Source organism: Suncus etruscus, chromosome 9, assembly GCF_024139225.1.
Source record: "Suncus etruscus isolate mSunEtr1 chromosome 9, mSunEtr1.pri.cur, whole genome shotgun sequence".
In the NCBI taxonomy this organism is placed as follows: Eukaryota; Metazoa; Chordata; class Mammalia; order Eulipotyphla; family Soricidae; genus Suncus; species Suncus etruscus.
Window position 1 is genome coordinate 76,699,622 of NC_064856.1, and position 16,369 is coordinate 76,715,990.

A 16,369-nucleotide genomic window follows, 5' to 3' on the forward strand; every position below is an offset into this window, starting at 1 on the left:
AATTTTTAAATATTACTTCAGCACTCCTATAACCTCAGCTGCCATGGGTTTGATGGCCCATAAATCCAACCATCCTTTTAACATACATGGAAAATACTGGCTGTTAGTATTTTGAGAGGGGGGGGGGAGGGAGGGAGAGAGTGAGGAAGGGAGGGAAAGAGGGAGGAAGGGAGGGAAAGAGAGAGATATTTTCCGGGGAGGAAAAGTCCTGAGCAAAAACATCATAAAAACATCATGCTTCCATGGTTTCTTTATTCCATGGCTTCAAATCCCAGTAGTTCTGCATTTTCTTTCTCTCATTTGTCTTTGGCTATCAGAACCTCATAGCTATGAGAGCCTTTCTGGGCAAGAAGCAACAAGTTGTAGGTTGGGTCTGCTCCAAGTCTAACTGAGAAGGATGGTGCAGGTGGGAGGAAAGCTCCAGAATCTTTCCTGAACTGTAGTTGGTACCTTCAGGTTTGATTTTACTAGAATCTGATCTCTATTAGGAAGTAGGACTGAGTCTTATCCATTAGCACCCACCACCTCCCCGCCTTCTGCTGGGCGCTCTCCAGCTGACTGTCTGACAGCCAAGCTCTGGTTCCCTGGCATACTGCCCACCTTAGATTTTTTTTTCTTTTTATTGCCTGAAGGGCTGTGTGTTGTTAGTCAAGTCACTGGGCAACCAGGTACTTTTAGAAAAACCTCATGAGCTCTGGTAACTACTGTTTGTGCATTCTAGTGGAAGCTGTAGAGAAGAAAGGGCATTGAGTCAAGGAAACATTTTCCTGTCTTCCTATAAACACCTGAGATCTAGTTTCCTTTTCTTCAACAGAGGCTCAAATGTAGTATTCTTTTAGCAAGTAGCTACCCCCTCATTTTATACTCAGATAGAAACTGGTGCATGTCTCAGTGTCTTCAAATGTATGTTGCAATAGAAAAGCTGTCACCTTGAACAGGTGCGACAGGAGTGACCATATGCCTGTCCTCATTTCTATTGGTGTCGCCGGTTCAGGCACTAGAGACTAGACAGGTGAGAACTGCTCTTCATGCTCTCAGAAAAGATTCTAATGGAGGGCAAATATTTTGTATTAAATCCCAGGGTTTTGTGGTTTCAGACACTGGTAGAAATGAAAGGCATTTCTGCTTTTCTCTCTAGGCTACAGAAGCTTTTTATTTTATTTTATTTTTATCTTCCAAACTGCCTGCAGGAGTTGCTACACCTTCAGATTGAGACATCCTCATTTGCAAACCTCAGCTGTGTCTGGGGGCAGGGCACAGTGGAGCTGCCAGGAGTAGAAAGAAAGGCTTCTAAGTAATAGCCCTGCAACAGTCATGAGGAAAACAGGAGCAGATCGATCTAGGATGTGACGGGCTCCAGGAAGCACCAAAGGAAATTGAAGACCAAAGCTGATGTTTCCTTGTCGTGGTAAATTGCACATGGTTTGGCACTGAAATTACATCTGAGAACAGGTAGGATCAAACTCAGCATTCTCTTACTTGAAGACATTACAGATTTTAGTCTAGTGTATAGTTTGGGGTTGGGGATGGGAGACACCCACTGGAAAAATTTTGTCACATGTATCTTGTAGCCCTGTGGACTGTGTGCATTGAGGATGGGCCATCAAACATTTTAAATAGTATTGGTTTTGTGATGCAAGGGATATAATTGTGCTTTGGCAGTTTCCCTTTCCTAATATTGTTTGGCCACAGTCAAATTTCTTTGTAGTTTCTATGATGATTCAGAAAACATACAGACGTAGATACCATCTCGGGGATGAATGAGGAAGTTTTGGCTGGATTTTGAATATGTTTCCAAAATAATTGACAACCCAGCCTAAAGGTAGACGATAACATATTATACCACGGCCCTTTTGTGATACCCTTCAAAACCTGAAGGCATCATGCTTGTTTAGAATACTGATCACTTAATTCCATTTTCACACTTATAGTTGCTTTGCTCCTTGAATATAGCCCAAGAAGAGATATGACACATATGTTTTAATAAATTTTTAATTGAATCACTGTGTGAGATGCACAGTTTTAAAGTTGTTCATGATTGAGTTTCAGTCTTACAATGTTCAGTGTACATTTCCTACCACCAATGTCCTCAGTTTCTCTCTCTCCCATCCCTCTGCACTCTCCCCTGGCTGCCACTATGGCAGACCTTTTTCTTCTCTCTCTATTTTCCATCTCTCTCTGTTTCTCAACTCTCTCTCTTTCCATTTACACATGGTAGTATGTAATATTGTTACGGAAAGGGGATCAAAATGGAGCATGGAAAACCTATGCCAAGTATTTTTAATTGATTGTATTTAAAATTAGTGCCAGTCATTATGAATCTATAATTAAAAAAATTTTATAATCTCAAGATGGACTCTTCCCAATGTTTGTTTATTTGTTTGCTTTTTGTTTTTTTCTCTTTATTTTCTTTTTTCTTTTTTCCCTTTTTTCTTTTACTTTTTTCCAAACAGAACCACATAACTTGAATCATGTTATTCTGCCTCATGATTTGAGGGGAAAAATAGATGGTACCAAGACCCTACATGAACATTAAGAAGAAATAAAAAAAATAATCAGGCTTAAATACCAAATCCAAAGTCAATGACAACAGAATCGATACCCAATCTACACCAAGCTATACACAAAGGAAACCAGTTATACTAGCAGTCCGGAGGGCAAAGGAGGGGGAAATGGGGTGTATGCTGGGAACAGGAGTGGAGGGAGGACAATACTGGTGATGGGCATGCCCCTGATTCTATGTCACTATATACCTTAAATATTACTGTGAAACATTTGTAATTCACTTTGGTCACAATAAAAATTATTTAAAAAATATTATATCAGGGTCAGAAAAATAGTAGGATGCTTGCTTTGCACTTGGCCAACCAGGTTCTGCTCTCAGCATTATATAATCCTGTGGGCCAACCAGGAATAATTACTGACTACAGAATCAGAAATAACCACTGAACAACACTGGGTGTTGCCAAAAAATTAAAACATTTTTATAGTCCCTGAAACCTAGTTTTATTATTCTGCATTACACTAGTGGCTTAATATTTTGAGTTCTGATCTGACTAATAGTTTTATCAAAAGAAAGTTAAAAATATTTAAATTAGGGAGTCATAGTTGTACAAAATTTGATTGTTTAAAAAAAATAAAAGGTAGTGATTGCAATAAGTATGATTGTGAAGAGCTTTTTTTTTACTGGGATCACAGAGAAAGACTTTGAGGTTAGACAACTTAGTATGCTCAGTGCCTACAATTGGTCTTATGCCAGGATGCTTCATGGATAAGGTCTCCCTGTTTTTAGGTCAAAGGTTTTTCCTTTCTATTTTCCTCATATTATGCTGTACTTATGCAAAAACAAAAATAAACAAACAAAAAAACTGCCACCACAACACTTTTTTTTAATTATTTATGGTATTATTATCTCATGCATTTTTTATAGAACCTTGGGACACAGATTATTTTACCACATATTCCCTCCATTTTATATAAAACTAGGAGAAAAGTAATAAAGAAAGGCTGGGGGCTAGGGGCCAAGTGATCTCAGATGCATTGGTGAGGAAATAAATAAGGGCAGAACTAAATTTCCAAGCCATAGGGACCTAAATTTAAACAGCCTATACTTAAAGAGAACTGTTATACTAGCAGGCCAGGGGGCAAAGGGTGATGGGATAAGATGTACTCTGGGTTCATTGGTGAAGAGAGGTTGACTGGTGGTGGGAAGGGCACTGACTCATTGCTTACCTGAAATTCAACTATGAAGGACTCTGTAGATAGCAATTATTTCAATAAAATAAAATTTAAAAAAAGTAGGAGGTAGAATATAAAACTATTCAAGAGGGGAAGATTCTTTTAATAGTTTTATAGAATTCATTGTTCATATGAGAATATATGCATAAGTTATTAAATAGTTTAATCATTTATTACATAAAAATTAAAATAATTATGCTGGAGTGGGGCCTTGGCAAGTGTAATGAGAATGTATATATTCAAGAAAAGTTCAACTATTACAAATAGAGTCTAATCAACATATATTTTATTAATATTTTATCACCATTACCTTATTATATGGAAATTAATTAATTTTATGGTTAAAGGTATGATTATAAAGAATAGTAATGGTTTTAAGTCTTTTCGGAATACAATCTAACCAATTTCTTCCAGTGTTCTCTGTCCAAAGGATAGAATGTCATTAATACAGTCAATTAACAACGTTCTTGAGATTTAACTACTCCTTGAAAAGATATTTTGGTAAATAAAAAGTATTGCTAGAAAAGTATTCAGACATAGATTCTTCACAGTGTAATATTACTCAATGATCAATGTTCTGATTTTCTCTAATTTTCTGCCAGCTAATTAATTTTCAGGCTCCAAAATCATCTGTAAAATAGAATTGTTGGCACTAATCTTACAGAGTTCTCTGGAAGACAAGCTTAAGATAGTATAAAATATATGCTAAGTCACAAGGATATAAGTGCTGAATAAATAAACTTGTACATATGACTCAGATCCATCAACCATACAATTGCTTAATTATTAAATATTCTGTTACTACTAACTAAAAGCAGAAGATTAAAAATAGTAGAAGATCCTGATTTATGATGGTTTTGATGATTTACTGGAAAAAGAGAATATGAATTCACAGTAACTGACATTTGGAAAGTTTGAGAGGGAGACATGAACTTAGGAGAGGAGTAGGTACTGATGTTCAGTATAGTGTTGAAATTTTGTGCTTGAGTATGAGATACTCCTAATATTATCGTAAAGCAAAATATATCAATCAATTAAAAATATTTAAAATAACTGATACTGGCATTTGAAAACACGATCCCATTCTGCTGCTGTCCTTAATTACAAAACTTATTACATAGTAGTCTTTCATTTTGGAAGTTGAATAATCAGTCTCCTTTGATCACATATTTTTTATTATTATATGGAAAAGGTAAGATCTATTTCTTCTGCATAAATTTTCCATTGTTTATAGTGTATATTCTCCCATAATAAATTTAAAGTCTTGAAAAAGTATACATTATTATGGTGAGATTTAGAACATTGACATATTTCTGATTATCAAATATTCATTAATAAAATGAAAACTAACACCAAAATATTTTCTCCTACATCTACTTCTTTCCATTTTAGTCTAGGTGATATGATTACAATAGTATTAATTTTTATGCATTGAGTTTTCAAAGTCACAGCAATACCACCACTGCTGAAATGCCTTTCACCTGTGTTTCCTAAATTACAATTTCTTAAAATAATTTATGAATTCTCAAGTATAGGTAAGTATTTCATTTACATATCATTGAGAAATAGAATAAATTAGACTAACAAAACACAGTTAAAGTCTCAGAGAACATACCAATAAATTTCTTGTGGAACTAGAAGCTATACTTCCATTGAGAAAATACAGTGAATAAGTAAAAAAGGTAAATTGCAGAACATAAATAGCATGATAACCTCGTCATGTAATATAAAAATTTATAGCAACTCTTAAAGTAATAATTTGCATTGGGATATTTCACATTAAAACAACTTTATTAGTTTTGTGACAAAAGATTACCTTCCACACAAAAAAAATTCAATTGGGTATTATTTAAAAAGCACAGGTATGGGTTTTATATGTTCAATCTGGTGAACATTGTTTTCTGCCTTAAAACACTTTATAGATATTTTATTCCATCCTAACTGTAAGAGTGCATATAACATTAGCCCCATACTAATTATCTAAAAGTTCTGTGCAAAAAACAAAGAATTCTTTTCATCTGAGTCCTGATTTAGTACATTTATTTACTTTTAGTCACTGTGTTTCTGTTCACAGCACATGAAACGCTCCCACCAGAGCAAAGGTCCCAGTGCTGATAAGTCAAACCACAAAGTGACAGCTGAGAGAATAGCAGAAGCCAGAGTCCACTTGAATGGCTGACACCGTTAGAGTTAAAGTCAGGTCCAGTCTGCTGACAGTCAAATAACACTGATTTATTATAGCAGGTAGGTGTCAAGATTTACCCCTCAAGGACCAGAAAAATGCACTGTACCATCCAAAAGGCAGAAGTAATTGATGGGGCTCATTTGATGCAAATCCTCTGGCATGATGGTGTGGAGTCTCTATACCCCTCCGTTTGGTTGAGAGACAATTGTCAGTGCTCAGACTGCTACCTACATTCTGCAAAAGCACGGAAACTTCTCGTTGAAGCTCTGGATGTGAACATTGGTATTAAAGACTTGACCTTTGACCGAAATAAGGTAATTGTTCTAAATGAACGCTTTATCTCTCTTAAGTAAAAGTATAATCTTTAATAGTGAAAATAACAAATAATTTTTCAATTAACCTATTAAGTTATATAATCATGGGCCCGGAGAGATAGCACAGCGGTGTTTGCCTTGCAAGCAGCCAATCCAGGACCAAAGGTGGTTGGTTCCCGGTGTCCCATATGGTCCCCCGTGCCTGCCAGGAGCTATTTCTGAGCAGATAGCCAGGATTAACCCCTGAGCACCGCCGGGTGTGGCCCAAAAACAAAACAAAACAAAAAGTTATATAATCATATTAATATAGTGCTTATAAAAATTAAGATTGCTAAGTAAATGGAAGCTTCTTTATCATTATGTTTTATTGCTAATACTACCATTTTTTCTTCTTTTGTTTTTGTTTTTGTTTTTGGGTCATGCCCAACAGCGCTCAGGGGTTACTCCTGGTTTTATGCTCAGAAATCGCTCCTGGCAGGCTCAGGGGGAACCATATAGGATGCTGGGATTCAAACCACCATCCTTCTGGATGCAAGGCAAGTGGCCTACCGCCATGCTATCTCTCCAATCTCTCGTACTACCATGTTTTAAATATGTTTCACATTGTAGCCCATTATTTTTTATCATTATGTGGCATCTTTAAAGAAATAAACTATTTCTATCATAAAAATTTTTTTCTGGGCCTTGGTTTACTCATTTGTAAAATAAAGATACTGACAATTTATTGATAAAAATAGTGTAGAGATTTAATGAGATAATATGGGTTGAAATGTTCAATATAATACCTGGCATAAAATCAATGCATTCACAAACTTACATTAATTAACTTTTTGATCAAATAAGTGAGTAGATATGTACAAGGTATTTTTGGGTGTGCTCCATAGCATAGCTATCAAAACCACAAATTCAATGTGACTACATTGGTTTTTTTCCTCATCCAAATTTATGAGGATCAAATTCAGAAGATTAAATGCAAGCAGGAAGATCATCTCCACACTCTTTTATTTTTTTCTTTTTGGATTTTGGGACAGTTTGGGGAGAGTTCAGGTCCTGGGGATTGAACCCGGTAGGTATAATCAAGGCAAGTGCCTTACCAACTATAATATTATTGTTTAAACTGGTTCCCTTACTTATCTTCATCTTGGCTTTTTTGTTTGTTTGTTTATTTGTTTTTAAGTCACATCTGGCAGTGAACAGGGGTGACTCCTGGCTCTGTGCTCAGAAATTGCTCCTGGCAGTCTTGGGGAACCATATAGGATGCTGGGGATTAAATCCAAATCTGCAGGTGCAAGGCAAACACCCTACCCATTGCGCTATCCCTTTGGCCCTTTCATCTTGGCTTGAAAATTTCACTGCTTATTGGAAATAGGCCTTCTGAACTGTTATTTTCTTTTTTAGTTCCTATATTTCAACTGTGAATTCTAGTACTATTCACAAAGAGAAAACTCTTTGGAATTCTAGAAGGACAAAATGAATTATGTTTGTTGTAAAAATTATATAATATACATTGAAGTGGTGTTATTTTTACTATCATAATTTGCCTCCTTATCTTTACTCTATTAACACTTTATGTGGGAATTTTGATTGCTAGCCAATTTCAAGTCTTCACAAAACGTTTGGGAAACACAGACTTAATGGACAGAGAACAAGAACATGTCTTAAGCGTTTTAATTTCTTCGGGTATTTTAGGAATTTCAGACCTTAGATATATCCTTTCAACTTTTTATTTTCTAATTTTTTGAAAGTTTCATAATTTAAAGGGAGGGGAGTGGTAACTGAAATAATAATTATTTTAAGTAGCACTTGGAAGCAGAACAATAGTGGTGATCAAAGTACACCGTAGCATATTTTACATATGGGTAATATTTGCTTTCTGTTTGTTAAGGTTCATATCACATGGCCAAATGGACATTACAGTGAATTTGACGCTGACTGGTTGAAGAAAAGATGTTTTTCACAAAAGGCCAGAGAAAAACTTCAAAAAGAACTGTTTTTGCCAGGTAATTCTTCCATTGTCATTGTCTTTATTATCTTTTTAAATCCTTACATTAAAAAATTCACTCTGATGCAAATGCAATCCTTTGTGCTTTGGATAAATATTACATTGACCCATATGGAGTATTTAAAGATTGATCAACACATCATTTGAGCAGAGATGAAAAGAAGCATAGATAATTGAGACATTATAAAGAAATAAAAATTAGTAAGTAATCAAATTTTTATTTTCATTAATGCAAAACCTGGCTTCTATGGAAATGTCTCCATCATCAGTGTGACTCCAAACTGCAGGCTGACTGGCCCTTTTTAATATATCTTTCTAAGGCCAGAAGAACACAATTTTAATAAAGTAGAAATCAACATTGTATCTACATATGAAAGTATGCGCCCCATGAATGCATTGAAAGGAAATACACACATTGAGAGTCCATCAGGACTATGTGTTTGAGAGTGGGGGAAGAGGGAGAGAGAGAAGGAGAGAGAGAGAGGGAAAGAGAGAGAAGGAAAGAGAGAGAGAGAAAGAGAGAGAGAGAGAGAGAGAGAGAGAGAGAGAGAGAGCGCACATGTGGTCACAGATACATTTGCTTAGGAAAGTTTATATGACCCTTGAAGGGAATTTGTGACCTAAAAATGTTTAGAAAATATGCTGTGTTCTTGAGCTAAAGAGACTAATTATTTTTTGTGTGGCTTTTGGAAGAAACACATTAATTGAGATCGAATTTAAGGCAGCAGGGAGAAATGGGAAGAGTTAATCATTGGCTCCTAGTGTATTTTGAAATTTTGTTTACATAAGATTATCTGGGTTAAAGGCAATTTATAAAAAAAGATAACTTGTAGGTGTTTTCTAGAAACTTAACTACGAAAACATGAGCAAGGGCAAATTCTATCTTCATTTGCTGCTAACTCTTGGAATAGCTACAAAGCTTAGTTTATTTTGTAACAATGCTTATGAGAATTTTTGGTCATGTGTCAAGGAAAGGATTTTACCTCACTCATTTCAACTTTTAATATCAAGTATGTGGGATAATCCATGATTTCAAATGATAGTGTTTCAAATGATTTGTGTTAGAGAAGTTTCTAATATAGTCACTTAACCTATAAAATTTCACCTATCCAATGGTTATTTTAAAAGAATATGATATTAAATTCTTCTTTTCAACATAAACAGTAAAAGATTTCTTCATTTCTCTGATCACTCTTAAAGCTGACACAATTTTACTGTAGTGCTTTCTGTCTGAATCACCTTGAATTCACTTTTAGTTTTATTTAGTCCAGCTACCTAGTGGAGTCCAGATGGGTGTCTAAGGGAAGATGTTTTTCTGTATTTCCCAGTAAGTGCATTGCTAAATTATTAAAGGAATCTCCAGTTGCATAACTGAGTAGCAGTAGTCTGAGTCAAATAACAGTATCATAAAAAAAGAAATTGTTTTTATTTACTTTAGATTTATTTTGGCACTCAAAACACCATTTTCTTAACTTTGGCTTAATTTGGTACTTTGGAGGGATTTTATTTTCATCTCAAGTTCTCATTTTGATTCTTCAAGGAAATAGAATCCAACTATTTTATTATTAGAGCTTAAACTTTTAAGTATTGTAAATGAACATAGCCTCTTGTTTCATTAATATTCCTTAAAAAGTAAAATCTTGTAGATTACACTTCTCAGTATTATCATGCAGCAGCACAATAGTGCTAGCACAATAGTCAGTTAAGTGGTGGAAAAAGTGGGTCATACTAAGGCTGTGACCATAAACAATACACGGAGAACTGGTGACTATTTACATACTAGAACATATTTTTTTTAAGGTGGGAGTATATATATTTTTAAAATGTTTTCAAGCAGTACAGTTGATGATTTAAAGAAGAAATTAATGAGTTATGTTTGGATATCTTGTTCTACAGACCTTTGCCTATTAAATAGTAAATCATATTTTACTGCTGCGGTACTAAAATTTTTTTATTTGTGCTCTAGAACATGTAAACAAACTGAATTATATTTTTGAAAGAATTAGTTTTTTCTCAGTGGCATTGATTTCTCTTCTGCTCTCCTTCTAGTGAGCACTGAGACTTTTAAACTCTGGTGTCAAGACGCAGTGCACTTTTCCTTGATCTCCCCTTGGCACTAGATGTTGAGCTAAAAAATAAAAAGAAACTAAAAATTCTTAAAAATAAAACCTTCGTGTCCTGTCACAGTCACATATGAAAGAAAGACATAGATAATAATTAGTCTCTCATGTATTTTTATTAAATCATACATACATGAGATCTATTTAATGCTACAAATGCTGGAAGAAAATACCAAATTTTAATAAAGATACTGACTTTTGAAGACTTATCAAGTCTAGGAAAGGATAATATCCATGAAACAAAGAGGTATAACATATTATCTAAAGGATTTTTAAAATATTGAAAAGGATTCTAGAGAGAGCAAATGCTTCTTAGATGGAAGATATTGTCTGAGCTTGATTTTGAAGAATCATTTGGGTCAGAAAAAGATAAGAAAATAAGTAAATTCTTGAGAGAGTAGAGGAGAATGTCAGAAAGAAAATAAGAGTTAAAGAACAGGATAGGTTTAGGAAACTGCAATAAGGAACAAGTCATTCAGCAAAAGAGATGTCCAATGAGGCAGTGGCTCTAGTGTTTTATTAAGAGACCCAGATATAAATGTTTAGGGAATAAATGTTTTCTCAATATAAATATAAATATACTTTCTGCTTCTATTTGTTTTCCAGGGTTAGTTTCTTCTTGTGAAGCCAGCAAAATAAATTTTAAGATTTTTGTTAGCTTAAGGAACAGTTGCTTTAAAAATGTATCTTAATATTTCAGAAGTGTCTTTCTGATTATAACCAAATTCATATACCTTTTTAATTATATACCAGTTTTTTAATATCTCTTTAGCTTCTTTTTTCAGCATAGACTTTTGGTTTTTGGCTTGCATTTATCTTACAAAAAAGTAAAGTGTTTGTTTCTGTGTTGCAAAAGTCTTGGTTTTAGTTAGCTGTGTTGGTTACAGCAAGAGGAACGACTGGTTCAGGGTGAGCATTGAAGGGCCTGGGAATGTTTCTATAAAAGACCCTGAGAATTTAGTATTTTGAAAGTGGCAGAGAAGGCAGTAGAATTTATATTCTAATTGGCCTGTAAGAAAGGATTTTCTGGCAAAGATTTCTTATTTTCCACTAAAAATCTGATCACTGAAACTTAGAGGAAGGAACCTATAATATAAGTTAAGAATGGAGAGAGGGCGTTGGTTCTATGTCACTCGGCAGTTATATAAAGGCCTAAGAGTTGTGATTGTCGGGTTATACCAGAACATAGCTCTGTCTAAAGACCTGAATCAAAGTAAAAGACCAACTTGATCATGTACCAAAAGGTATCCCCTTGCAAGGAAGGAAAATACAGATTCTTTCCCAGAGCCAATCATGTTAATACTCTGATACACAGTCATCATATGATTGAGAAGAAAGTCATCTTTATTCCTTTTTTGTCTTTCATATGTGAAAAAGGCCTATTGACTTTCATGTAAATGTCTTTGGAGTTTTATGAAATGATACAGGTCTCTTATTTGCTTGTAAGTTTATGAATATATACATATATATGCTTCCACTTTTCTTTGTGCCCCATTGATGTCTTTTTATGTGCATTATTTTAATCTTTTGCTAAAGAGAATTTTTAAAAGTAATATACTTTAAAAGCTGGTGGTTTTAATACATTGAAAAAAGTTAGAGGTATTTTGAAAACCTAAACTAAATCTATTTCACAGAAGATTTATTTCATACATATATGTCCATCCCCTTTTCACTGTTTTTCAGCATATTAGTCACAAAAAAAATCAATGAAAATACATTACATTTTAAATCCTCAAAAATGTGTGATTTTCTGTAATTACTTTAAAATCAGTTTATGTATCTTCTTTTTCTATTATAACAGGATGAAAGTAAAGTGGGCTGTCTTCAATGAATGAGAAGCTTTCATTTCTCACAAACTAGGCTTACATTTTCTTGCAGCCCAAGAATACGTTTTATTCAATTATAGTCTAATTAGACTATAAATTTTAAGCTCATAAATTTAGAAAACATCAAGGGTGGCAATTTCAAGACACTGCTCTGTATGCTTGCTTCATTTTTACCAAATCTACATTTAAGCTGGAATCTCCTCTTCCATTTTTTCTAGTGCCTACACATAATGAGATTCACCAGTAAAACAAATAAAATTAAAGCAAAACAAACCTCACTGATTAAAAAGCTCATATTTCTTACATCTTTCTCTTCAGTCTCTTTTAGCTGGTACTTTTTTGGGCATGCAGGATTTGGTTGCATCTGTCTTTAGCTCTGGGAATTTCACTGTAATGATATCTTGGTTCTTCCTGGGGATTTTCTTTCTTGGTCTCTGGGACTCTGGAATCCAATGATTCTTATATTGTTTTTGTTTAATTTGTCAAGGACTTGTATTTTCATCTGTTCACATTCTTTGAGTATTTTTTCCATTGTGTGATCATTTACTTTAAGTTTCTTTTCCAGTCTCTTCTGCTGTATGGAGTTGTTCTGCATTTCGTCTTCCAGCTCACTGATTCTGTCCTCGGCTGATGTTACTCTGTTTGAAAGACTTTCGAGTTTTTAATTACATCTACTGAATTTTTAAGTTCTGTTATTTCAGTTTGGAGTTTTCTAATTGTGTTCTCTTCAGCTTGACCTATTCTTTCTTTGAGTTCTATGAGCATTCTCTATATTACTAGTCTAAACTCCTTGTCTAAGAAGTTGACTATGTAGTAGGTACTTTCTGGGTCATCAAGAGTTGTCATCTTCGTTCTCTATGCATGCTGTTGTCCTGCATTGTTTCCCTGTTGACACACTTGTAGTGAAGCTTTTACTGCACGTCTGATAGAATTCATGGGCTAGGACATGCACGCAGCCAAGGAGAGCAAAGCAGAGCAGCCGTGCTCCTCTGTTTCCTGGTTGGTGAATGTTCAGATTGAGTTTGCTGGGGGCTTCCTCAGCAGTCTCCTGTAGGGATAAGGAAGCCCCTTCTTTCTCATTTATTAAAAACTAGTACTTCTCATTTCTGGTTTAAAAAGCCATGATTTTGCTAGGGTCAGATTGTACTCAGCAGGGGTCTCAAACTCGCGGCCTACTGACCGCAAACGGCCCTCCGTACAACATTTTGTGGCCCTGCCCTAGAGGAATCTTTGTTTTGTTTTGTTTTGTTTTGTTTTAGTTGTTTGGGTCACACCCCCCAATGTTCAAGGTTTACTACTGACTTTGCACTCAAGGATCACCCCGACTTTGCCTCCTGCGGTCCCCAGGTAAATTGAGTTTGAGACCCCTGAATGGCTCCTTTTTTTATTAATTTTTATTTTGACCAAAGTGGTTTACAAATCATTCACAGTAGTATTTTAGGTACATAGTGACATTGAATCAGGGGAATTCCCACCACCAATGTTGTCCTCCCTCCACCCCTATTCCCAGCATGCATCCCATAACGCCCCTTCTTTGCCCCCTGAGATGCTAGTATAAGTGGTCCCTTCTGTGTCTAGCTTGTTGTAGATTGAGTATTGATTCTGTTGTAGTTGGCTTTGGACTTGGTGTTTAAGTCTGATCATTTATTATTTCTACTCAATGTTTATATGACTATTTGGTCTTGGTGCCCTCCATTATTTCCCCCTCAATTTGTGAGGCAGAACAAGATGGTTCAAGTTATGTGGTTCTGTTTGAAGGTAAGAAAAAAAATAAAAGAAAAAATGGGGAGGGGCAAACATTCAAACATCTTGCATTGCAGGCATCTGACCATGGTTCAATCCCTAGCACTCCATATGGTCCCCTGAGACCTCCAGTAGTAATTTCTGAGCTCAGAGCCAAGAGTAAGGGTATGGCCAAAAAGAGAGAGAGAGAGAGAGAGAGAGAGAGAGAGAGAGAGAGAGAGAACAAGAACAATTAAAGCCATGATTCTCACAATTTTATTTATTTGTAATTTAATTTTAATTCTATTTATATATGTGATGAATGAAATTAAAATACTCATAAAATAAAAAAATATGAAATAACAGAAGTAAGATTTGACCACAGAGATCTTCACCATGAAATACATTCTATAATGCTTCCCTCTATTAACCCAGTAATCTGCATATCTTTCTCAGATTATTACTGCAGTTAGCTCTTTTACTGGTCAGTGTCTGCGTATTTGTCTGCTTTTCCCCCTACACAGCTGGAATTAAAAGAACTATCACGAGTAAAGATTTCTTTTATTGCACTTAACCGGCTACTATGAATTTATTCAGCAATAAATACTTATTGAACATGCATTAAATACTAGGCACTATTCTTAAGTGCTGCCTATGTGAGAGTGAAAGTGTAAGTCCTCTCTGAGTTCTTTTTTTGTTACTGAAATAAAATCAAAAGTTTAAACCATCAGCAATCATTCAGCAGAAAAAAGTGTGGGAAGTTTGATGATAGAGAATGTGAGAAAAAGTTGTTGGGAAGCATCAGTGAATGTGAGATTAGTGATCATGCAAGAAGATCAGTCATTATGATGCATTTTCGTCCTGCCACATTCAGCTTCTCTGGTTTCAGAGCAGATTTAATCAAGTTCACTCTGCTGTTTATTATAGATGTTTTGTTTAAATTTTACAACAAACCCACAGGTGCTTATCATCCTGAAAATGTTTACTTTCTGACGGATGTAATGAGGAGAACAAATTAAGATTTGAGACTAACTTATGCCCTTCAAACCTTGAGTTATTAATGCTAGCACAGTGTGCTATCGAATATTAGTCCCGTTGCACTCTCCCTCCTCTTGCCAAGAACTTTCTGTTACCCGAAGTCCATTCTAGAAAAAAAAATATCACTCTGCAGGGAGCTTTTTGCCCAAAAAGCACGTTTAGCCAACACAAAGGGAAGGTAGAAAAAAATAAATGCTTAAAGAAACAGTCTTCAATCAATGCAGTCTAGGCCCAGTAGTCTGTGCCATTAAGGTTCCATGCCTCTGGGTAGGGCAATTCTGAAGTACAATTTGACTAGGCTCTACAAGTAGAGCTAGGAATTCCAGAAGACTGAGTGAGGCTTTGTTGCCAAAAGCAGTAATCCGTTAACTCAAATATCTTCCAAAGATTTTTTTTCTCCATCTAGTAAAACTTGCAGGGATTAATACTTTGTTATAAATTCTCAGTTCAATTTAGCTACTGGAAGATTTCTGTTTAGAAAGGACAAGTGAACAGAATATTGGAAGATAAAATGTGAAAGAACATCTAAGAGCACACCCTTAACTTGAAGTGGAGGATCAATGCCCTATTTCTACTCAGGTATCTTTGCTCAAGGAAGGCTCAGATTTTAGTTTTAGCTGATCCCTAACAAGGCATTTATAGGAAAGGTTTTAAAAGGTTGGCTGATCTTCAGTACATTAGATTAGCTTTTTCAGTGCCAGTGACACATTGCAGGTGGACAGAAGGTTAAAACTCTTAAAATAACACATTACAACCTAGCATGTTGCACTCATGAATCTTTAAAGACCTTCTTTGTGTCTTTTTTCTTTATTGAAATATAACTCATGATGCAGGAATGTCATGTTTAACCCCAAAAAGGAAATAGTGTAGAAATCGTCCTTGAAAGTCAGCATGTAGCCTGTTCATAAAGTTTATGATGTGTGAAGCACATGTTCGTGGAAGTATTTATTAGTAAAACTGTAAGTTAAATTAGAGAGGATGGTTCATGACTTAAACATTCCACCATTTTTCATACTGCTTATGTGTCTAGATCCAAGTATGAACTTTAAATTTTGTTTTAAAAATTAAAATTATTTACTATTGTCATATGTTTTTGGGTCCTTGCTCATTATCAATTTCATTTGGAGGAAACTGAAACCATGGTTTTAGCTATTTTTTCAGGGTAAGGTTTCTAGGCAGATATCCTAGAATGATTTTTCTGGTGAGTTTAAATGAAATGTGATTTATCTCTATTCAGAGATGAAAAGATTTATATTTTAGGGGTTATGATGAAGTTGGAAACTGGTTAGTCATGGTGCTGCTCTAAAAGTCACACTTAGCATAAAAAAGTAGATGAATAGCTCAAATTAGGAAATAATTTTTATGCTGGTTTCCGACACAGAGCCGTTGGTTTCTTCAATACTGTTGCTGGGGCATGCAAAAAA

At 35.0% G+C, this 16,369-nt stretch overlaps 1 protein-coding gene across 2 annotated transcripts in view; it reads left to right on the forward strand.

Moving 5' to 3' along the window:
• The first annotated feature begins 895 nt into the window (after window positions 1–895).
• BBOX1 (gamma-butyrobetaine hydroxylase 1) overlaps window positions 896–16,369 on the forward strand; it is a 55,159-nt gene continuing 39,685 nt past the window's right edge. Inside the window, exons 1-4 of one of the 2 annotated variants that reach the window (XM_049780961.1) lie at window positions 896–1,012; window positions 1,191–1,452; window positions 5,980–6,237; window positions 8,123–8,237. In XM_049780961.1, the coding sequence (XP_049636918.1) occupies window positions 6,019–6,237; window positions 8,123–8,237 (334 nt within the window). In that variant the 5' untranslated portion in view covers window positions 896–1,012; window positions 1,191–1,452; window positions 5,980–6,018. Of the gene's footprint in view, window positions 1,013–1,190; window positions 1,453–5,894; window positions 6,238–8,122; window positions 8,238–16,369 lie in introns of those variants that run through there. The other variant, XM_049780962.1, reaches the window with a different exon arrangement.